Source organism: Podarcis erhardii, assembly GCF_964252035.2.
Source record: "Podarcis erhardii genome assembly, chromosome: 4".
NCBI classification, from domain to species: domain Eukaryota; kingdom Metazoa; phylum Chordata; class Lepidosauria; order Squamata; family Lacertidae; genus Podarcis; species Podarcis erhardii.
Genome location: NC_138508.1, coordinates 18059125 through 18082811, shown reverse-complemented (window position 1 = coordinate 18082811; position 23687 = coordinate 18059125). Strand labels below are relative to the sequence as shown.

Sequence of the window (23687 nt, the reverse complement as noted above, 5' to 3'; positions counted from 1 at the left end):
AAGAAGAACTTTTATGGACATAAAGCTGCGCTACTTGCAAGGAGAAAAGGGTCTAAACAAACCGAGTGCAGCAGATGACTCAGAATTGCCACTTTCCAATCAGCTTTTTAGTTTATGTGCATTGGGGCGGGGGGGGGGAGAAGTTTGCCTATCCTGCCTGGAAGAAAACAGATAAAATAGGTTCAAGTGCAAATTTAAGATCTTTCATCTGGGACAAGAAGTGCTAAGAAAAAGCGTCACACCCAAATGAAGCACCCATAGGTGAAATGAGCAACTGAGTAAATAAGAGACGTGTGGTTTTGTTGCAACCCAAAGTCAGGAGGAAAACAGAGAATAAATTCAGTGCTCCAGTCCAACTTTTGGCTCTCTTGCTAACGCAGCAACGTGAGTCCCACGTACAAGGAAGTAAACCCTGCTGAATTCAATAGGCCTTAAGTAGATGGTTAGGATTATGCTGTAAGCTGGAGACTTGCCCAAATAATAACAAAAAGTGTGTTTTTTCAGATCTCTGTGTGAATCACTGAAGTTTGCTGTGCTCTTCTATGTGGCTGGGGAAACGCAGCCAGATGGGCGGGGTATAAATAATAATTATGTAAATTATTATTATAGATAAAAAGTACACCAGTCCATCCCTGCTCCATGTATTTTCTCTGCTGCATCCAAATCCTGTTTGGGGATGGTCACATCATTTCTATGCAGCAAATTTGTAGGCGTGGGATGAGTTACTGAGGGATATAGCTGCAAGGACGTGTGGCTGAGACTATCAGGAGGGAACCTTGCACTTTTGAATTTGTTGGTGTTCAAGTAAGGGAGGTTTGGCAACTGGCAGCCTCGGGCCCAGACTGGTCCATTTGGAGGTGCTGCTTGCCCCAAGAGACGATATCACCCTCTCTTTCCTGAAGCGGCTTAGGGCAGGCAGGCTCCAAAAGAGAGAAGGGCTTACAGAAAACAACCCTTCCCCCTAAACTCTCTCCCCTCCACCCTCTCAGGTGTTTCAGGCATGGACAAAATGGCAATATATGTGTTATATGGCTGCTGGACTTACTAAACAACAACAAAAAACAATGGGGAAGAACTCCTCACCTTCCACTCAGTGGCCTGATTGTAAAAATTGTTATTAATGAAAGTAGGAAGTTGAGAAAACAGCTGGTAGAGAGAACCCTCCAGGCAATCCTGGTACAGTGGTACCTCGGGTTAAGTACTCAATTCGTTCTGGAGATCTGTTCTTAACCTGAAACTTCTTAACCTGAAGCACCACTTTAGCTAATGGGGCCTCCTGCTGTCGCCGCGCTGCCAGAGCATGATTTCTGTTCTCATCCTGAAGCAAAGTTCTTAACCCGAGGTAATATTTCTGGGTTAGCAGGGTCTATAACCTGAAGCGTATGTAACCCGAGGTACCACTGTATATAAGTAATTGACTCCAGGTTCTCCTTGTCATCAGATTAAATTCAGCTGTATTTCCAATCACCCATTAATTACATGCCATTCCCCCTCGAGAACAAGCAAAATAAGTGCTATCTTCCTGTGGTTATTGGAGTCCATCTTGTGACCGACATTTCATTCCGGTTAAAGACAAATTTCTACCAATTCGCCAGGCTTCCTGTTCCTTGGCCGAGCTGGCTTCCCGCTGCAACCTGAACTCATCTCACTTTAATCCCGGCCAACCATGTGCGTCTCTTTGGGCTTGTCAATTCGGAAGAGAAACTCGGCGGGTTGAAAATAGCCCAGGTACTCGACGGTCTCTGGGGTCGTGTCCTGGTGGTAGTGGCCTCCCTCGCCATGGTGGCTGAAGCAGTGCGTGTGCTCGAGGCGCAAATCAAAGCCCTGGGGAATACAGGAAGAAGGAAAATCAAGCTCAGGGTCTAAGCCATGCCGCAGGCCCAGCCCTCCATTATATGCTTCCTTATAATGATGAAAAGAGAATCAGAAAACAAGGCGAACCACTGCCCAATTGCTGTGCTGTAACAATTCAGATTGCAGACAGAAAGAGCAATATGCTGGAATGCTCCCCAGTGGGGTTGGTTGTGACCACCAGTAATGTCTGCGTGGTTAGACAAGCCAACATTTCTTGTCCCGCCCCCCCCCCCCCCCCCGCAGAACACACCCAAGAGAACCCATGCCGTATGCCAACAAAGTGACTTACTGGATCATGGGAAACCAAAACGGGTTGGCAAATTAGTGGAGCCTTCATTTCATAAAACTTGAGCCAGTTGTTCACGTCCTCGTCCGTTTTCAAAGGACAGGCAGAAAATTCTGAGGGCTGTAGGAAAAACACAGTGGTACCTCAGGTTACGGACGCTTCAGGTTACAGACTCTGCTAACCCAGAAATACTACCTCAGGTTAAGAACAATTTCTGGTTAAGAACGGACCTCCAGAACGAATTAAGTTCTTAACTCCAAGGTACCACTGTATATTTGAGGAAAGGAAAAGTTGGGAATGTTGGAGCAAAGGTCAGCCTGGTAATGTCCATCAGAAAAATATCCTACATCTCACCACAGTGGGCAAGACTGGGCCCAGCCGGCCTGCCTCTTTTTCTAGATGCAAAGCGTTGATGAGGCACTTCAAGACCCCTGGTCTCTCTCTTAATAATACTGCTACTAATAATAATTTATTATACCCCACCCATCTGTCTGGGTTTCCCCAGCCACTCCTTGCAGGGTTTTTTAAAAAACTTTAAACCAGGCTTAAACTGGCCAGTCCTTCAAACAGAGGACAATTTTAAAAAGAGAACTATCTTCTTACAGCTCTTTGAAAATAGGCGGCTATAAAGTAGGACATAGGGCCATCTTGAATAGTAACTATGGTTTGTTTATTGCCAACAAACCACAGTCTGAAGCCATTGTTTGTTGTTGGCTTTCAAACCTTGATTCAACAAGCAATTCCAGCACCCTTCCTTAACTGCGGTTGGTTTGGGCGCCTGGGACGCTCACCAAGCGGCTGTAAGTTCAAATTGATACAGCAAACACAAGTTTGCAATTCAGAATATTTTCTACATGCATTTTCCCCTCCTATGCAGAAACCTAGACCTTGTTTATCATGGCATTTGTACTGCTGTTGTATACTCTCAAAGAATAAGGGAAGAGAACCATTACTTATTTATTACTTACCATAATATGAATTTTTGCTTTTCCTTTCTGGATAACGAATGTACCTCCCATGCCAACTGGCTTGTCACCGTAATATTTTTCTAAGGCTTTCCTCATGCAGGAGATGAAATTCTGCTCCCCAGTTCTTCGATTTGCTTTCACTTCAATGACCTTAATAAAAAGGAGAGAGGTTGTGTTTATATTATGGGCACTAATCGGCACGAAGATGTTGATTATGCAACTTTCAATTCCTGTTTTGAAAAAAAGCAACACAGCATATTTTAATATACAGCATAGCTCTCAGTAATATTGTAAGAAGGCTTTGTAGCTACATAAAGCTTCTTTCCTAAACAGCAAATACTGTCACTGCCTTCCCCACAGAAATTCGGTCAGAGCAGTGCTATCATTCGCCTGAAACCTTAGAGAGAACAGTTTGCCTTAACACAGCTCAAATGAATTTATGATGGAGGCTATTCACCACAAACCAGGCTTCTCCAGGGTTCCAGGTAGGGTCTTTCCTAGAGATGTTGAGGACTGGATATGGGACAACCAGCAAGTCCTCTCCACCTTCAGCTACATGCAAAGACTGTATGCGTTAAAGTCAATGAGATTATATACCTTGCCAGGAAGGCCTTCACTGGCGTACAAGTTGGCCAGCAGCCCAAATTCACAATCCTTATATTTGGAGCTGTACTGTTCCAGCAAGCACCCACCATCCTCCGGATTAATCTTAGCCAAGTAACTCCGATTGACAGCTGGCTTTTTCTCGTTTTTAGCTTGAACGATAGGGATAAGCTAGAGAGAGAGAGAGAGAAAATTAACTTTCCTGAATGGATTTGCTCTGTTTATCGGGCATTGCGGTCAATAAAAAGAACCACCACTGACATTCCAGGTTAAGGTCTCTTTAAATATAGAATGTACTATTCAGGTCCTGAACCGTGCAGTCCTATATGTGTCTAATCAGAAATAATTCATGTAAAGTTCAGGGTGGGTGGGGCTGACCTGCTGATAAGCAGGTATAGGGATTTCAGCCTAGGTTCCGCTGAAATTTAGTAGGGTGCAACCAGGATTTGAGTCCGGTTAACGAAGGGAACCTTTCTTCTGAAAGAAGCTCTATGTACCGAGATGATTTAGTGTTTAAACACTGGATTTTGAGCATTCTAAGTTGAAATACTGTACCAACTTACATGGCTCAAGTCCCTTGGGAGCTTACCTTGTGCCCTCTATTTTAGGGTTGCCATATGCCTGGAGTTTCATGGACATACACGGAATACTGCAGTTGGAAGTAGTGTCTGGGCGGAAATTGGCAAAATTATTCAGGGAAAATCCAGACTCATGGCAGCCCATGGCAGCAGTGTTGTTTTAGCTGATTTCCCTTAAAAATAGCTCAAAAACGTCAACTTTGCGCAAATCTGAAAAATATGACAACCCTACTCTATTTTGATCTTTAATTGTGCCTATTTGCTTTTAAAGCTTGTTGGTTTTATTTATTTAAACAAATTATGTACCGCTTTACCGCAGGAGTCTCTCAGCAGTTTAAAAGGCATTTTAAACAGGTATTTTATACAATTTCACATAGGTTGCTTAGAGATGTGTTTATCCTTTATTAAGCAGCCAACATACGGCTCATTTAAAGGAATAAAGGAAGGCACGTTTTTAACGTCACGTGCAGCCTGGCCTTGACCCAAGGTCACCTGAGCAGGAGCTTGAACCCAGACCTCTCCAGATGAGCCTTCTCAATCATTACACTGGCTCTCTTGATCGAGTCTGGCATACATGTTAAGAGCTAATATTTACCTACCTCAGCGTTGCCTCCAACAACTCGGGACGAAGCCGCTCCGGCTCCGAGAAAGAAAGCTCCCGGTAGCTGCATTTCCTTTGCAATTGTGTTCAGGTCATAAACCTAAACAAGAAAGGCGTGTTTCACTAGAATTGCTGTTCTCTGTTGGGTAATCTTCATGCTATGCCCGGGACATGCTTTGAAGGCGCATAACAGAAGGCCCATAAGCTCATTGGGAGAGCTCAAGAGTAAGCCCACTTGGACATATCTAACAAAGTAACATCTAACAAATTAAATCCACCAGCACAAGCATCTCTCCTTGCCCAATGGAACTTGCCCTCCCCGCCTCCTCTCTCCATGCTGCTTCCCACTCCCCAAATATGCTCTGGAGCAGGGGTTGGCAACAAGGGGCCCATGGGGGTCATTTAAACAGCCCCTGAGCTGCCCCCAAACCAAGCCGCCTGCTCCATGAGTCCCTGCGCGCTGTGCTAAACTGGCACAGCGCAGAGCAGGAACTCGCTTCCGTGGCGCCGAAAATCGCATCTGCACAGACACCGACGCCAGAAATTGCGTCTGCGCAGACGCGATCCAGCCCATGGAGCGATCTCCATGCGAGTGAACCGGCCCAGACAAGGTAAACCTTGCCGACCCCTGCTTTGGAGAGTTCAGGGAACCCCCAGAACAGATCTGGGGTCATGGGGAGCACACAGCGAGAGGGGAGGTTCCATTACACAGCTGAAGTCTGCTTTGTTGGGATGCCATGCACTGAAATTAATGGACCTAAGTTAGTCATTATCCATCAATTTCTACAGATCTTGAGTACAACTCGCATTAGATACAATCCCATGTTTGCAGGCAGATCTGTTATGTGGCCACGAGTAGTAACAACTCACCTTCTCTTTTTGTACAAGAGGTAAAAGGTATGGAACGCCGCCCACGTCGGCGATTCTAGGCTTGCCGCAAATACCTGTAAGGCGACCAAAAGAGTTTAGTTTCTTCAGAAAGCTAGGGCCAATGGTGGGGAGTCCAAGAACATCTTGGGGACAATATGCTCCCTATCAGCAATTTAGCGCCATTATGGATCTGCGCTAGCCAGTGGTGGGCAAATAATAGGGGAGGCTGCTGCCTCTATGTTCTGCTTTTCAGGGAGAGACTCCATCAGGCAAGGCCTCTTTCCATCTGCCTTGTCCCACCCTCCAGTCTCTGCTTCTCAGTCTGTACTGTATTAAGTTGTGCACTATGGTTTGCTGTGTTTTATTGACTGGAGTTTAGAAATTACTTATTGTAACTGTTAAGAGTGGATTTCTGTTTAATTTTGAAATGCTGATATTTAATACTGGTCCCGGGCCCTAAGGAAGTTAGATTAGCTTCAACCAGAGCCAGGGCCTTTTCAACACTGGCTCCGGCCTGGTGGAACGCTCTGCCTCATGAGACCAGGGCCCTGCAGGATCTGATTTCTTTCTGCAGGGCCTGTAAGACAGAGTTGTTCCGCCTGGCCTTTGGCTTGGAGCCAATTTGATTCCCTCCCCCTCTTTCTTTTTCCTTTTTCCTTTCTCCTCCTGTGATGAGGCTGCATTTTAATATTTTAATGTTTCAATATTTTAATTGTTGTATTTTAATCTTGTTTTTAAGTTGTATTCATTCAACTTGTTTTTATTATTGCTTGTTAGCCGCCCTGAGCCCGGCCTTGGCTGGGGAGGGCAGGGTATAAATAATAATAATAATAATAATAATAATAATAATAATAATAATAATTTAATATTATTCTATATTATTTTAATGAATGTTGAATGTTATTTTATTTGCGTATTGTATACTGTATTACACAGATTGACTTATTTATATGACGATAGCTGCTCTGAGCCCGGCTTTGGCCAGGGAGGGCGGGATACAAATAAAATTTATTTTTATTATTATTTGGCCGGCAACTGCTGGACGTAGTTTAGTAGAGAAAACAGATCACTAGTATAAAATGCAGAGGCTTTCTTCCTCAAGCACAGCCATTAAGGGCTCCATCTTCTCCCAACTTTGAGACAATGATAACCAAAGGAATCTCAAACTTGTGACATGTTTGCAGCATTGGACCTGCCTATGTTATATCAACATCCCCACCACCCCCATTTCAGGTTGTGAGTGTCATTAAGTAGATCAGTGGGGAGCTTGTGGTCTTCAAGGTGTTGTTACACTACAACTCCTATCAGCCCTAGCATGAACACCCAATGTCAGGAATTAAGGGAGTTGTAGACCAGTAATTTTTTAATTTTTGGGGGTGGGGTTGAGGTTCCCTATCCCTGGAAGTATCAGCAGACTCAGAGGAATCCTGGAGGGTTTTGGAAGTGATTTCTTTTTAAAAAAGAAACATCCCCCCCCCCCAAGAAAAGTGGGGACACTCAAAAACATCCCAGTGGGGACCATGGACATAGCTGGGGGGGCAGCTGCCCTCCCTAGATCACGTAAAACAATAAAAATACTTAACTGAGGTTCCATCCCCACAGCATAAATCCTGTCCACGCCCAAGATGGGGACTAGGTATGCTCAACACAATGAGGATTAACTTTTTGAGGAGCGTAAGGAGACAAATGGACGCTGGTGGCGCTGTGGGTAAAACCTCACTGCCTAGGACTTGCCGATCGTATGGTCGGCGGTTTGAATCCCCGCGGCGGGGTGAGCTCCCGTCTTTCGGTCCCAGCTCCTGCCCACCTAGCAGTTCGAAAGCACACTTAAGTGCAAGTAGATAAATAGGTACCGCTTTATAGCGGGAAGGTAAAAGGCGTTTCCGTGTGCTGCGCTGGTGCTGGCTCGCCAGAGCAGCTTCGTCACACTGGCCACGTGACCCGGAAGTGTCTCCGGACAGCGCTGGCCCCCGGCCTCTTAAGTGAGATGGGCGCACAACCCTAGAGTCGGACACGACTGGCCCGTACGGGCAGGGGTACCTTTACCTCACCTTTACCTTTAAGGAGACAAAAGTGGGAGCAGGGGAAGAGGAGGAACACAATGGAGTATCCTGGAAAAGAACGTGGCTGGCTGGCACCTTGAACAGAAGTCCTCTGTGAAATAGGTATTTCATAGATTTCACTAATTACCTTTAACAGGAAATGTGAAGGGTTCTTTAGTCAGATCAGGGCAGTCCACTACAGAAACCTGAACATCTGCAAAGTTTTCTTTAAGTCCATTTTGCAAAACTAGAAGAAGGTAAAGGGTGCATTATTACTGTTGTCTTTAGAAATACTTAGGACAAGCTTTCTGCAATGAAACGAAACAAAAAGCACCAACTTAGTAAGGCAAGGATATCGCATTAAAATGTGCACCCAACATTCAAACACCTTCTGGGTGGTGCAATAGTAGTGTGAGAAAGAGCTTAGTTATTTGTTGCCTCTTCTCATTAGGCATAGATATGGGACTAGGGGAGAGAGAAAGGTTTTTCTCCCTCCCTAGAACTCTTGGACATCCCAAGAAACTGCATGTTGGAAGAGGCAGAACAGAGAAAAGAAACTACTACTTCATGCAGCTCATTGTTAAACTATGGAACTCGCTTCCACTGGAGACTCCAGAAGTTTCCCCTCCCATTTTGTACGTCACAACATTTCTGTAACATCAAAGAGTCATATCTACTCACCTCCAACAAGTTCTTCCAGGCTAGGTACATGAAAAGCAAACATCTCAACATTGGCCATCTTTTTTCTTATTTCATGAAGCAAACTCAACAGCTAAGCTGCGGAGAGATCAGAGTACACCCCAGCTTACAAGGTCTGTTAATGAACACATAAGTTTAGTGATTAAATACAAGCTGTGAGTGTTTGCACAGGCTTTTTACAATATACCTTTTCAGTTACTATTTGGGATACAGGCAACGCTCATGTTATGTGAGGCTGCATCCTGAGTAACTAGAAACCTAGCTGTGCAAATAGTCCGTTTTCAAGGCTGCACATTTCCCAAGCTTTCAACATGTCTATTTTTCCCAGCTGCTCTCCGAAATCTTGTTCCCTTTCCATTCTCTCTGACTAAGAGGGTTACGAAACTCAGCAGCCTGACACTGCTCCATTAATCATACACCAAATAAATGAACAACACATTGCTGGGTTTGCATTTAGCACCTAAATTACCATTTTCTTCCAGCCACTAATTTATACAAACCACTGTCATGCAGCTTTGCTCGGACGCATATTCTATTAAATTCAATGGGATTTACTTCCAGTTAAATGGAATTAGGATTGCAGCCTTAGCCTCACACTGAAAGGATAGGGGCAGTAGGCTAATTTCTGACACACAAAAATGAGGAGAATAGCACCTGGACATTTTGTCTTGTCGCAGATTCTACAAATTAGCATAAATAATGTAATCTAGGGGTTGTGGTTCATGGGATGGAGGGGACAACATCCTCACCTGGATGCCCCTGTCACACACCCAACAACTGCCTTATGTGTTTTCCTTAGTGTGTTTCTGGGACGAAGGTTGCAGTTATCCATTAACAAAACAAAATAAAAAAATTCCTTCCAGTAGCACCTTAAAGACCAACTAAGTTAGTTCTTGGTATGAGCTTTCGTGTGCATGCACACTTCTTAAAGTTGGTCTTTAAGGTGCTACTGGAAGGAATTTTTTTATTTTGTTTTGACTATGGCAGACCAACACGGCTACCTATCTGTATCCATTAACAAGGCAGTGCAACCTTAAGGCCTGCTCAGAACTCCTGGCCCCTCTGAGTTCAGTGCAAACCTTTAATGTTTGATGCATTACTGTATTTTAATATTGTGTTGGAAGCCCCCAGAGGGGCTGGGGAAACCCAGCCAGATGGGCGGGGTATAAATAATAATTTTTTATATCATTATTATTATAGGTCTACACAGAAGTAAGCCTCGTTGTTTTCAACAGTTTGCTCTCAGGTAAGGGAGAATGGGATTTCAACGTTAACCACAATGTTGTAGAGTTGGAACGGATCCTAAGGGACATCTGATCCAAATTAACAATTAACAAATTGCTTAAGCCCATTTCCATGTTGCATGGCTGCAACTCGCTCTAGGCACCTCGGGTGGGCAAGACGTTTAAAAAATAGCAATGCTAACAATAGTTAGCAAAGCGCCTGGGTTTGCAGTCTCGCCTTACAAACCCACGCCCAATTCCTCAGGCAGTCTCAATGAGCTTACTTCTGAGCAAAACATGCATTGCATTTCAGCATGCATCCCCCCCAACCCTTGCAAACAATTCTTGGCATACACACACACCCCGCCCCATGGCTGCTTCAACTTACAGGAATGCAAACTTCAACTCCCTGCGGCCGTCTCAAGTTCCTTTCTCTGACTGCCTCTTTCCTAGGGCAGCGTCACCCGCCCCTCGTCCAATCACCTCGCAGCTGGAGCGCCGCACTCAGCCACGCCCATTTCTGCCCGTCGACGCTCTCAAGATGGCGGCGCGAGGCTGCTCCTTCCAGCGCATCCCGTCCCTTCCTCCCATCGGCGCCGAAACCGAACTCTCGCGAGACCTGGGGGGGGAGGTCCGGACTACTTAAGCGGCCCGGCGGCCGTTGTGCGGCCTTGTTGAACCGGCGAAATGGAGTAGGTGGGTTGCGGCAATCGTTCGGCATCGGCTCAGTTGGCGGCCTGTGGGGAGATAGGCCTGTTGGGAAAACGTTTAGGGGCGCCTAATGTGGGATGTGGGTAGGATATTGTGGGGTGAGGGGGAACTATAAAAGGTGAAAGGCCTGGTTCCCCCCCCCCCCGACCGCTTTTCCGTTGCCTTCAATGGTTAAGATGGGCCTGGGCTAGTCCTGGTTGGTAGACCGGGGAGCCGAGGGCGGGTTAATGCTCACGAATAGCTTTAGTACATAAATAAAAAGGGTTTGGGAGGCGATTCGTGTTTACTGTTAAATCCTGACTTTTCCCCTAAAGGGCCCAAGGTAGTGATCGTAGAGTAGCTTGACGGGGTATAAATGATAAATTATTATTATTTTATATTCACAACAATCCTGCGAGGTGGGCTAGGTGGAGAGATCAGTAGCAGGGCCAAAATAATGGGGGTAAACCATGGATGTGTGGCTGGGGATTTGAATGCAAAGGGCTGACCTCGCTGGGCACCAGGCTGATTTAATCAAACGCATTGGATCGAGCTGGCCCCCCTCTTAACATACTGTAATGCCTTGGTAAACGTGGAGGATTAAAAAGTACTATATTATTATTGTGTACTTATAATATATAAGTGCCTGACGTGCACTTGAGGCAGCTTAGAAAAAAAAATGGGAACGGCTGAAAACGGGGGGGGGGGGGGATGAAAATGTTACTGGAATTAAAGTATCTATTACAAACATGCAGGCAATGAACATGTTTTACTATCATTTTATGGAGGATGCTATGCAGATTAGTGAAAATCCCACTGGATTTTAGGGTAGATTCATTTTGACCTCATCAGAGCATGCTGATAAGAGCCTCTGTGTATATGTGCATCTAAATGTGTATCACTAGGGACTCCTTTTCAGTAATTGATGCTTGGGTACTTAAGGCTTTTTCGCACCTTTGGGTTGTGGTAACTTGATCAATTGGTAGCAAAAGATAAATAAGTCTAGATTAAATGCATTTTAACTGGCTAAGAAGCCTGTGTTGGGCAAATGGATAGTGTGAGATTTCTTTGAAAACACAACCACACTTGTTTTAGGGACTGAAGTCCTGAAGTTGCCTTAATAACTTAGCAAATAGTTGATGTGCGTACCTGACTCCTAGTACAAACTAGAAACAGAATTTAGCTGATATTGCTGAAGGCAAAAACTCGTGTTCAGCAATGCTGAAGACCACAAGCGGTCATGCTTCCCAAGACTAGATACAGATTGTAAATAGGTTAGCGTCTGATTAAATGGTTTCTGTATTTCAGACACAAAACATGAAAAAGATAAAACCTAGTCACTGTCCTTCAGCTTTAATGAATTCCCCCTTCATCTATACGATGGCTTTGCTACTTCTGTTAATGCATTTCCATCTACATTCTTCTTTTAGTAAGATCCCATGATAAACTCTTTCCTAGTTGGTAAGGCTTTCTCCATAGCACCCATATACTCATTTAATATTTTGCCCAGTGGGTGCAGTATGACTGATGGTAACAAGATGTGCAGCAGTCAGCAAAATGATAAAATAATTAAAAGATCAGCAGTATGTAAAGTTGGCAAAAATAGGAGTAGAATGTAAAACTGTACAAGAAACAGTTTAGGAAGACTCTACTTGAAAATGAAGGTTGCAGCCTTTCCTAAGCACTTGTAGGAAACACAACCCCATGGGCTCTGGAGGTGAGGGGTCACTGCTGTAAATGCACACTGCTAAAGATTTTCTGTATTAGACTGGTATGCTCTGGTCTAAATAGATGGATTAAAATACCATAAAAGAGTAATCATTTTCTTTCATTGTTTCAACAGGATTAACTGGTTTGCATTCACTGAAGCCCTCAAAGAAAATGAAAGGTATGCTGCCAGCAAGTCTTGTTGGTCAATCTCCTGAGAGTCCATCTGGCAATAAAACACAGAATGGTTCTCTAAAGCCTAAGTTGCCTAAACCTAAACTTGACCTCAGAGCCCTCTTTGACTACTTCAGAAGGAAGCAGCATCTGAAGAGGAGAAAGTGGAGGCCAAGTGCTAGGAAGAAGAAAGTCGCAAAGAAGAAAACTGTGAAATGCAAGGAGCAAGAAACTTGTGAGAGGAGACAGCAGCCAAGAGTCCCAGGAAAGAAACGGAAAAAGAAACTTACTGAGAAAGTGGTTAATTTTCCTTTTGTGGAGAGACTGTACGGAGTGAAACGCATTCCCTTTAGAATGGTGTGTCTGTATGAGGTAAGTAGCAGTTAAATTAGAGCAGAGGTTCCCAAACTTGTTTGGCCTACCGTGCCCTTTTCCGGGGGGGGGAAATATTCCACGCACCCCTGGAAATTTACCTTTAAGTGAACACACAGAAAGATTCAGTGACAAATTTGCATTCTTTTATGTATGTATATTTACCTCTTGTAACATAGTAAAGAAAGATGTTATAAAATAAGACACCTTGAAGCTTGAAATTATAAAATTATTAAAATCAACCAGAGTAACATGCACATTATACACAGAAATGAAATAAAAATTATGAACAACCTTTAAAATAATCCTAATGAGAAGGATGAACCTAGTACGCTGCTGTCAGTATATTGATGTTTGGATCTACTTTTGTCAGCAGCATTTTTCAATCACTGTAATTAGCTATTTGCAGTAGATTTCTTTTTTTAGGTAACCTGCGTTTGCGTTTATTTGGAAAATGAAGTTTGGGGACTTGGGGAAACACCGATTTAGAGAAAGCAACTGTATACAATAATGCTCTGGTCTTTTGTACTGCATAGTGTTAATAATTTGCTTCCTGACTAACAAACTTGATTGGGAAAAACTGCTTTGCGGTTGAAAGACAGCCTCATTGGTACACTGCATAATCAAATTTGTGGGCTTTCAGAGTCTTTTGTCCTGGTTTATGTTCATAGAGCAAATTTATTCTCCCCCAGCAAGCAGCTTTAAATGGATACTTCAGATACATTGAAACGCTGAAATTGGAGAAGCTCATGGAAAAATCTTTGATGCAGTTGAATGCTGTGGACGATCTAGAAAACGAAAGTCTGGAGTCAAGAAAATACAAATACGTGGATGAGGATGAACCTCTTTCTCCCATTGTGGAGACAAAGTATGTATAATTATGCTTTTTAAAGCTCTGTCACATCTTTGCACTCAGAAACTTCAATGCAAGGGAAGAGTTGAAAAATGGGAATCTGCTGATCTATGTCATGCTAAGCCATCTTCCTCAACCCTTGCTTGTATCAGTAGCTGCTTGTTCACAGCACTTATAGTATACCATAGAAAGTATACTCCTATAGACACACCCAGAAATTAAACTTTGAGAGAAACAGATAAAAACCTATAAATCTCTTGGGAATGTGTCTGACATGTGGCACACTTTCAGAAACATCAGGATTGCAGTGTTGTAATGTGCTTCCTATTTAATGAATGCATTCCTTGCAGATTTTACAGGAACACACCTTAATTCTTGAGTTTCTCAGTGGACGGGAATAAAATCCTTCCAAGTTCAGACTTACTACAAGACGCAGTCCTGAAATGAAAAGGTTTCAGTAACAGTCTGTAGGGGGGATAATACTGACACCTTGCACTCTGTATAGGGGAGTTGTAAGAATTATAACTAGGAAATGCACAGGAAGCACTTTGAAAGCTAGAAAGCGCTATATGAATTATTCGATGTTTCTCCTATTCTCATATACAAATAACTGGGCAATTGCTGTATTTCAGTGGAGATGACCAAACTGAGAGTTCTGCAGATAAAGCAGAAATGGGTGCCAAGATAGTGGTAAGTCTTTGCTGACTTAAGTCAATCGCTTTAACTCGGTGGTTTTCAACCAGTGGACTGCTGCTCCCTGGGATGCCTTGAATTATTGTCAGGGGTGCCACAGGCAACACTAGCCTCCTTCCCTCTTTCCTCCTCTCCCTGTCTCTGTCTCCCAAAGGCTTGCATAGCTGTTTGTTGCAGCAGCCCTGGCTACAGGCTCCCCAGGTGAATGCTGCCTTTGGGGCAGGTTGGGGTGCTGGATGCCAGGAGCTGAAGGAGCATTGGAGTAAGCAATCAAGCGGGCTATGAAGCTCAGCCAGCCCTTGCTGTTGGGTATGGACAGACAAATCGTAGGCCCCTGTGGGGCAGTGTGAGGAGGCACCTCTCTTTGGGGCAGGTGGGACAGAGGCTGACCAGAGGACTCCCAAGGAGAGGGGAGAGGAGGCTGAGGGAACACACTACAAGGGAGGGAGCTCTGCAGGCAAGGGGTGACAGAACTGGGCTCCTGGACCCCACAGGGGTGCCGCAGAAACAAAAGTAGTTAGTCAAGAGAGCCGTGGACTCAAAAAGGTTGGAAACCTCTGCCTTAACTGGTTGCGATGATCTGCAAAACGCAAAAGCTGCATTTTTCATTCCACTTAATTTGAGAACAATTCAATGAGATTTCAGACCAATCATTTTGAAGGCTGTACTTGACTCACTCTTGCATGCAGCAACAATACTGCTTATCAGGACATCCTGATCGTTGACTTTGGTGGTGCTATGTGATTAAACCCTTTCCCCAACCTGCCTTATTTCTGTAGCTTAGCTGACAACAGCATCTGTGGGAGCTGGAACCCATACTTTGTATAGTGTTTCAAAAGTCTCCCCTTTTAAAATGTTTTGAGACTTGTTTCCCCCTTGGCCTCTCCTGTGATGGGCACATGCTCTTTAAGCATGCCCGCATTTAATAGGGTACAAGGACTGGACATTCCCTCCTGTCTTCTGAACAGAGAGGTACAGAGAGCAGCTTTTTGTAAGCAAGTTGTGGTGAGTGATGTAGGTGCCTCCCCCATTTTATGGTTGTCTTCAGCTCTTGCATGTGGCAGCTGTTTTGTTATGCCATGCTCCAATGGTAGCCATTTTTTAATAATAAAAAAAAACCATGGATGGGTACTCCACACTAGTCCTACTCAGTGTAGACCCATTGAAGTTAATGGACACAACTAACTCAAATTTATTTCAGGAGGCCTGCTCTGAACAGGACTCAATTGAATAAAACCCCATGCACCTAGGATGTATGGTTCTATAATTATGTGTGTCAGGAATTAGCTTTGTAACGAGAAACTAATGTATATTTAATATTCTGTATATTTGATCTCTATATTCACATGTTTGTGTGTTACATTTACCTTGTCTGTTTCTTTGCCATAGGAAAACAGCTGTTTCATACTAAGTAGTGAAATTCCAAAGAAGACACGCAAGAGGAAGTCAAAGTAAGTGGGGCTATTTACAGAATATAGCAAAGAAAGTAAGGAAGGAAATGAGCAAATAAACTTCAGTAGTGGATGCCTTTAAATTAAAATGTTAAAATAACATGGATTCAGACTTGGGCTTGTTCTCACTAACCGTAGCTCAAATAAATTACAATTGGAAGTTGGAGATTCTGCTCTTGCTGCTGCAATAAGGTGGAGAGTGCATGCACACAAGTTGTTAGATTTTCCTGCTTTACACTAGAGTAGGAGGGTAGTGATGGAGTTCTTCTAGACAGGCTATTAGCTGTGGTCATACGTTCCTTTAGCTAAGGGACCCTTTAACAAATGCTTTTGAGGCAGGTATTTCAGCAGCACTACTGTTCATCCCCTTGTTGACTTGATTCCAACAGGGTTTTTCTTGCAGATGTTACGGATAGCTTTTACAGTTGCAAGCTGCCTTGCTGGAAAGGTGGGCAAGGAATCTGTCATGGGGAGTTGACAAATTGCAGTTCTGGGGGCTTCCATCAGTGTATTGTTAAATATGTTGCCCCATTAACTAGGTGCAAAATCCAGCTTTATTGGACTCTGTAGTGTTAGCAAACATTCTTTTTTAAAGGGAACTTTGGTGTGCTGGGGTATTATTTATTATGAACCCAGTAGGACTTCAGGAGAGTGCATGGAATTGTGGCCTGAGCCATTTAACAGCTAAATAGCTTCTGTGTAAATCTCCTTACTTGAAAATGGCAATCAAACTATTGTATTACCTTAGTGTGCATTGCTTGCTTGGGGCTTTCTAAGTGAACCTGTGGCAGTTTTTCTGCACGTTGAGCTCATAACTCTGCAGCCTTCCTAAAAGCAGGAGTTGGGCATCTAATCTAGCAAGATGTGATAACTGGGTACTGATCTTCATAAGCTCTTCCCCTCCCCAAAGTGCTTACCTGATCAGCCCCTTTTAATATGCAAAGCATGCACAGCTTAAATGCTGCACATGCTCATATCTGAACATTGCTTGACTTGATGAGTTACTAGATCTCAGCACAGTGTAGCAGCGTTTATCATATTCCATATACCTCATTTTAATCTAGAACATTCGCTTGTTCCGGAGTAGTACCATCAGTGCCAGCAATCTTTTTATCACCTGAAATGAGCGCTCATGAGGTAGTAGGATCTAAAATTTTGGTGTGATTGTGCTATTACTGGTATTTTATTAGTAGTATTATTTTATTAATATATTGCCATGTACATGTAGGTGGCACTTCACAAAGAACAGGTATGACAGAGCCCTGCCCCCGGGAACATACAATCTTAATCAGACAAGGGAATGTAGGGAGGAGGAAAATTAGGCAGGGGGAGAGCATGTGAATATTTCATTTCCCTGTACTTTGACTTTGCTGCAATAAGGTGTAGATGTTAAGGAGATGGGACAGCAGCAATTCAAGATAGAACAGAAGAACCAGATTTTTTGGGGGGGGGGTGTCTAAATGGAGAAAGAGGGCAGTTGGATGTTGGTGTTCAAACCATGTGTATATTAACCAAGGAGACTTGACTCAGTAATCAATAAAGTGGCATTCATAAGTTAGTCTAGATTCTGCACAATAGTTCATGTGATGACTGTTTTTAAGTTCAACTGCTGAGTGATTCAGAAATGAACTAAAACCTAACACACTGACCAGAACTGAGTGCAGAATGAGAGTTGCCTTAAGCACACAACTGGAGTGCATGGACATCTGGCAGTGTTGGGGGGCGGGGGAGATGCTTTTAGTAAAAACTTCAGGGGAAAAAGCTGCCTGAACAAAATTTGATAAAATCAGCACACAGCATCTGAAAGGCATTTGAAGATGCCTGTAACGCTAATGCCAAAGATCTTAAATTCAGTCTGAAAGCCTGAAGAACCACTGCTAGTCAATGCAGATGGCACTAGGTAAATCAACGAACTATTTATGAGGCAGTTGAAGAGAATGCAGCCAAAGCTAAGTGTTTGTGTATGTTTGACATGTGTTCCTCCAGCACTACCAGCAACTGAAGCTACTAATAGCCATGATAAGCAATGGCTCTGACAACATATGGAAGCAGCATTTGTCCATGGCAGCAAGGAAGATGACTTCATCCACACTGGTTCCTATAGTTTGCAACTAGCCTTGGATTTGTTCTGCTTCACCAGGTATCCTTTTTCCTTCACTGGTCTTTTCCTTAAGAGTGGCAAGAGCTATAGGAAAGCCCAACACTTAACTTCTTAACTGGCACAAATATACCAGCCATGGTTGGTACATCTAAAGAACCATCCAAAAATTAAGCCTTGGCAAGAAATTTTAAATGTGAGCCCCGTATTTGCTGAAGGAGGCAGCTGTGCCATTGGTGTGTTCCTTGGTAGCACATTTACTATGTTCCATTCAGTGTTAAATGTGTCCACATTTTAAAGACTTATGTGGGTCTGTTCATTCACACGCTTTCTTGACACTGGGAATGGGACCTTGCTGCTGACATGAACTGCAAACTTGTGAAAAGGCTACTGGAAGCAACATTTAGAGTGGCACAATATGTTCCAGAAGCAGTTTCACCATAAAATACCAACATTGCTTTTTCACTTGGCCTTCATCCCAACTGGAAAAGTGGGGGTGGCGTGCTGGTTTGGCTGATCGTAGGTTTGTGTTTGGAGAAATGTGTGTTTGAAAAGGAAGTGGGATGTTTGTCTGAATTGGTGACGACCTAGGGTAACAATAAGTTTAGACATTTATGCAATGTTTTTTCTACCGTGAGCACTTTGTTTACCAGCACAGCTTCAGGTTTTGGCTACTCTCATAGACAAAAAACCATGGAGTCAAGTGCTAAGAATAAATCCTTTTTTGCAACCCACAGTTGATCTGTATTGGCTGTGTTACTAATAGGAAGGAACATGACTTGTTAGTCCCAGGAATACTGTACTTTTTGCATAGGATAGAGTTTTTCTGATATCCCATAAAAGCTCTTTATCTCAAAGAGGCCACAGGCAATTAGGATACAGTGGGGTGGTAATTCTTGTCAAATAGTGTTTGGTTACTATTTTGAATATTTGTAAGGAAGTTTGAAATAAATCCATTTCTAAGACTATTCCCAATTATTGTTTTCAGTGTTCTAGACAGTGATGATTAAGAAAAACCCCGGCTTGCAAAAGAGGTATGTTAAGATCCATTCATGTTCTGCATTGTGCTGTGTACCAGCTTGGAATACATCAGGGGGTAGAGGAATAAATTGATAAGTGCACTGTATGGTATCTGCATCCAGCAGTCTGTTCCTGATGGCATGTTCAAAAAGCAGTGCAATAATAATTCAGCATATGGCATCGTTGGTTCTCAAGCTACTGTGCTTGCTAAACCTGGTATTTTTGTTGAAACAAATTACATGTTATTTGAAGGATTTATAAAGTGCGCAGTTATTTGATTCTAGTTTATTCTTTGTTCCCTGGGTGGTTCTTCAAAGTTCTCCCATAAGCACATACAAAAGAAATTTTTGCTTCTGGAATACATTGTCAAAATACTTGACTGGGGCTGATGGCTGAAAGCAGGAATCTGCATGCCTTTGGAGCGGTCTTACGTGGGGGCATTACGGATTTGGTTATCCTATACATCCCCATAGAAATGTGATTACGATCACATAACTTCATGTTGACTGTACAAGCTTAGGTTCTGATGCATTATAATTTTGTACCATTTAGTGCATGGAAAAACACTGGAAAATGTTTTGTATCCTGAACCATCATGAAATGGTCCAATTGAGATGTGATGTCTGTGCATCAAAGCAACAGCTTTGTGCTAAAGGTAATGTGTCTTGCATTTAAATGTGATGCTAAGAAATGGTGCTGGGGGTTGGTATTTGCCAATTTAACATGCTCTGCCTTGTTGGGTATACAAAATGTGCCTGAAGTTGGGTATACTTCATTGTGCCTGAAGTAAGCAACAAGGCTACAGAAAACACAGGTTATGCTTCCATCCTTGTAAGACAAATTGCATTGGTGACAATGAGACCTGTAATAAGCTTGCTCTGACATCTCTGCTAAATTGTGGGTGGACAATCTTGGCCCTTGGCCTGTTTTCATGTGGCCCTCTTCAAGCAATCAGTTCAGCCATGAATAGTATCCTACCTCCTCCCCAGCAGGCTCCCCTGAGGTGGTTTTGTCCATTTGGCTCTGACTTTAGGCTCTGCCCACTAACAGCAAATGAGTGACAAGTCCTGAAGAAACACAGCCATTCACAGAAAGATTGCCCACTGCTTTAATGACAAAATCCATTCCAGTATTAGCAGGCCACGTTCACAGAATTCAGAGGAGGAAAAAATTAAGTCATTTTGTCCCAAGCAGGACAGTATACTCACCGGCTCCCTACGGATGAAACTTTACCTTGCACTGACTAGAAGAGTGTATTACATGCTTGAAGTGTTAAAGTTTCATGGCAATATATTGGCCCATAAATGAAGTTCTATGCTGATTTTTTTTTAAACCCTCTCTTTTTTAAAGGAATCCAGATAATGAACACCTGTCACCCAAATTGGTAAGAAACTATTATGCCTGAAACATAAACATGGCTAGTGAAGATATATTTCAGCTTGATGATGTTTTAATTATTGGTTGCTGCTTGCCTAACCTGCTTCACTGTATAAAACGAATTATGCAAATATGTTCCATTCCATCTCTTTGGAAGAGACTGAACTTTAAAGGCACTATCTGTGTCAAAGTGATCATACTTTTCATAGTAGAAGCTATGGTAAAGAATTGTTAATGATGATTGGCAAGATGTTCAACTGCTCTGAAAAGAGTGAATGATAAACAGCCATTCTGAACAAACAATAACAGCTAGTCCAAATTAAGTACGTAGGTTGCTGGCTGTTACATTCTTTGCAAATGAGACTTCCTGGAACTTTGACCAATGAATGTACTGCTGTGTAGCTGGCTCTCAGTTCTTGCCTGGAAGTAAGACGAAGCCCTCTTTTGCAAACCGTATGGTGAATAGCATGAGGAATCTCCAGGAAGCAGATTCTGCTGAAGCACCGTTGGGATACCCTAACAGCTTTTGCTTGACATGTGCTCTCTTGTGGCTGCAAACTGGCAGCTGGCTCTTTCAGGTAGAAAATTCAAATGGCATGAAGGTGCTCTAGTTTGGAACAGAAGGACGTTGAGGTATGTGACCTTATTTTAGCTTAACATAAGGCCTAGGGCAGGGACAAGTGCAGGTCTTTGTCTGGCCCTTAAGACTCTTCCTAGACTGTACACCTCACTAGCCCTTTCTTTGCGCTCCCCTGAGTGTTTCTGGCTGGCTGGAGTGTGTCCTTGAACTCTTGATATGCTTGCCTGCCTGGATGGAGAATAGGGAGGGAATATGTAGAAAGGAGCCTACAGTATAAAGATAAAATTCACATTTGTTCTGGCATGTGGCCCCCTGACCCTGGGGGAGGAGGGAATATAAATAACAAGTACCGTATTTTTCGCTCTATAAGACGCACCAGACCACAGGACGCACCTAGTTTTTGGAGGAGGAAAACAAGAAAAAAAAATATTCTGAATCTCAGAAGCCAGAACAGCAAGAGGAATCGCTGTACAGTGAAAGCAGCAATCCCTCTTGCTGTTCTGGCTTCTGGGATAGCTGCGCAGCCTGCATTCGTGCCATAAGACGCACACACATTTCCCTTTACTTTTTAGGAGGGAAAAAGTGAGTCTTATAGAGCAAAAAATACGGTACTTTATGGTTTTCCAGTATACCTCAAGTTGGCATTGCAGCATTGGAATCAAGGTAACAGAATGTACATGCTATTTGATTAAAGCTGTTCATCTCAACAATGCATTAACTAAAACGCAAAGTTCTGGGAAGAAAATAATTTGTGTGTGGAAAAAAATAAATGGACAGAAACATGTGACACCTTATCAGCCTAATAGTAATAATGTATTATTTGTACCCTGTCCATCTGACTGGGTCACCCCAACTACTCTGGGCAGCTTCCAACATATATTTAAAAATATAAAACACTAAAGGTTAATGTTGAGGTCTATCCCGATGCCACCTTGTCGTAGGTTCCTATCGTTGGAAATACCTCACAGAGAAAACTTGTGGTTTCGCTTTACCCACTAAACTGTATGTTAGGTTAGTGGGATAAAACTGCAAGACAGCAAATTCTTGGGTACTTGCATCTCTCACTGTGTGAAATTGAGCATTAAGAAATGTCTGTCTGTCTGCAGGCATGGACTTGGTTGAAAGCATGTGATGCAGCTTGGAAAAGCAATCTGCTTGAAAAGGTAATGTTGCTCTTCAGTATTTGCTACATTGTATTTGTAACCAAGCTGTATTAAACAAAATGCTAGCCAGAGTAACAGACAACCTCCTGTTCCTTCATATTAAATATAATATCCAGGTAGCGCTAATATGCGCAATGACCCAAAATGCAGTTCCTGTGTAAATGGGGAGTTGCCTGTATACAAGGCTATTGGGAACTGTAGGTAATGCTTATTTTTAGTCTTCAACATCTTCCATCACTTGTGAAACCACACGTTTCATAATACTACACTTTTAACACAATTTTTAAAAACGCTTGGGGTGCATTACCTGGTCTCTACCAAGGCTGCTAGGAAATATCATTTCTGGTATGCTGTGGACGTGACCATAAAGTAAAGTCCTCCAGATTTTTATTGTTGCTATATGGTAGCATCAAATCTGTTGGAAACATCTGGCAAAAGCTAGGCGCATGTGGCCAATAGTTTGAACCACTGCTGCAATTCAAAGTTGGGTTTCCTAGAGCTACTTAATCCTAATCTTGTGCTAACGTTTGTTTTCCAGTGCTACTAGACAATCTACAAGCCTGAAAAGGAATCTGCAATTTAGGCAAATAAACTCTATCTGGTGCTAAAGGTAAATATTATAGGTGCTGTTTGAACTGCTTGCTGCAAGGTCACTTCAAAGAGGGCTGTATGCTGTTGAACAAACGGCTCTTAACGCAATGACCTAATATGGAAATCCTTTGCAGGATGTCAAGGGTACTTTATATGTACTCTGTGGTCTATCCCAGAGGAGACATGTGCTTGAATCCACTTTAGGCAGCTTTTTTGCAGGGAAATTTGGAGGTGGCATTGGTTGAATTTTGGCCTCCCCAAACGGACGTTTTATGGAAAGGCCCATTTGAGATGAACTCTTAAATCACTGAAATTGGAGGAAGTACAGTGGTGCCTCGCAAGACGAAATTAATTTGTTCCGTGAGTCTCTTCGTCTTGTGGTTTTTTTGTCTTGCAAAGCACGGCGATTAGCGCTATTAGCAGCTATTAGCGGCTTAGAAAAAGGGGGGGGGGAGGAAAAAAACTCGCAAGAACTCGCAAGACGTTTCGTCTTGCGAAGCAAGCCCATAGGGAAATTCGTCTTGCGAAACACCTCAAAAAACGGAAAACTCTTTCGTCTAGCGAGTTTTTTGTCTTGCGAGGCATTCGTCTTGCGGGGCACCACTGTACACCTCCAATATTAACTATGGGGTAGTTGGAAGGGAATGAAACCACGCTGGTTTTATAATGTATTCACTATTTTTCTACACGTTAGGTACCTTAACAGCTGGCTAGAAAATGGAAGAACACGCCGGGGTGCTCTTTATCAGACAGCTTTTAAATGAAACGAATTGGTGTTTTTTTTAAAGCTTCAAAAGTGAAACTTACGGAATTCTAAAATGTCTGCTCAATAAACAAGTCCTTGCTGGAATGGTATGTTGGTTTTCTGTATCAATGAACCTTCTGCTTATTTGAGTTCATTCCTGCTCCCTTTTCCTTACAAACGCTGGACTTTTCTCACACTATACAATCCATCTGACCACTCCATGAGATTCTGGGATCTCAGTGAGAAGCTGCCTCAGATTATTGATCTACATGTACAATGCAGGACTGGTAAAACTATCTGAACATGGCCTGCTGTTGGACATAGCAACATAACCACTGTGCTTGGAACTGGCTTTATCTACCTGGAGTTGTAGGAAGGGTCATTTAGTCCAACCCCCCTGCAATGCCGGAATCTCAGCTCAAAGCGTCCATGGCAGATGGAGGTTTTTA

General features: G+C 43.1%; 2 protein-coding genes across 4 annotated transcripts; one reads left to right on the top strand and one right to left on the bottom strand.

Annotated features, from left to right (window-relative positions):
• Positions 1 to 1437: 1437 nt before the first annotated feature.
• Positions 1438 to 10249, bottom strand: LOC309341177 (ester hydrolase C11orf54 homolog). The gene is made up of 9 exons (XM_081860699.1): positions 10113 to 10249; positions 8484 to 8579; positions 7951 to 8049; positions 5761 to 5834; positions 4889 to 4990; positions 3706 to 3882; positions 3109 to 3258; positions 2144 to 2260; positions 1438 to 1824 (listed from the first exon to the last, which is right to left on the bottom strand). Exons 2-9 carry the CDS (start codon positions 8539 to 8541, stop codon positions 1651 to 1653), a joined length of 951 nt encoding a protein of 316 aa, XP_081716825.1. The 5' UTR covers positions 8542 to 8579; positions 10113 to 10249; the 3' UTR covers positions 1438 to 1650.
• On the top strand, positions 10114 to 23343 carry TAF1D (TATA-box binding protein associated factor, RNA polymerase I subunit D). Of its 3 annotated transcripts, none has more exons than XM_081860616.1 (13): positions 10114 to 10420; positions 12258 to 12667; positions 13360 to 13535; positions 14153 to 14210; positions 15603 to 15664; positions 17651 to 17804; positions 18751 to 18796; positions 19335 to 19437; positions 20133 to 20166; positions 20738 to 20792; positions 21846 to 21902; positions 22441 to 22512; positions 23188 to 23343. In XM_081860616.1, the coding sequence occupies exons 1-6, from the start codon at positions 10117 to 10119 to the stop codon at positions 17664 to 17666; spliced, it is 1026 nt and encodes a 341-aa protein (XP_081716742.1). In that variant the 5' UTR covers positions 10114 to 10116; the 3' UTR covers positions 17667 to 17804; positions 18751 to 18796; positions 19335 to 19437; positions 20133 to 20166; positions 20738 to 20792; positions 21846 to 21902; positions 22441 to 22512; positions 23188 to 23343. The 3 variants fall into 3 exon arrangements, with proteins under 3 accessions (XP_081716742.1, XP_081716741.1, XP_081716740.1); XM_081860615.1 differs by having other exon boundaries at positions 20725 to 20792; XM_081860614.1 differs by lacking the exons at positions 17651 to 17804; positions 18751 to 18796; positions 19335 to 19437; ... (3 more) ...; positions 22441 to 22512; positions 23188 to 23343 and adding an exon at positions 16893 to 17001.
• The last annotated feature ends 344 nt before the right edge of the window (positions 23344 to 23687 follow it).

Coding starts and splice junctions, on each gene's coding strand:
- LOC309341177 (XM_081860699.1), bottom strand. CDS start 8,541: ATGGCCAATGTTGAGATGTTTGCTTTTCATGTACCTAGCCTGGAAGAA. Junction 8,050..8,483: donor CCTGGAAGAACTTGTTGGAG/GTGAGTAGATAT, acceptor ACCTTCTTCTAG/TTTTGCAAAATGGACTTAAA. Junction 3,883..4,888: donor TTGTTGGAGGCAACGCTGAG/GTAGGTAAATAT, acceptor CTCTCTCTCTAG/CTTATCCCTATCGTTCAAGC.
- TAF1D (XM_081860614.1), top strand. CDS start 10,117: ATGCAAACTTCAACTCCCTGCGGCCGTCTCAAGTTCCTTTCTCTGACT. Junction 13,536..14,152: donor TCTCCCATTGTGGAGACAAA/GTATGTATAATT, acceptor GCTGTATTTCAG/TGGAGATGACCAAACTGAGA. Junction 15,665..16,892: donor ACACGCAAGAGGAAGTCAAA/GTAAGTGGGGCT, acceptor ATGTACATGTAG/GTGGCACTTCACAAAGAACA.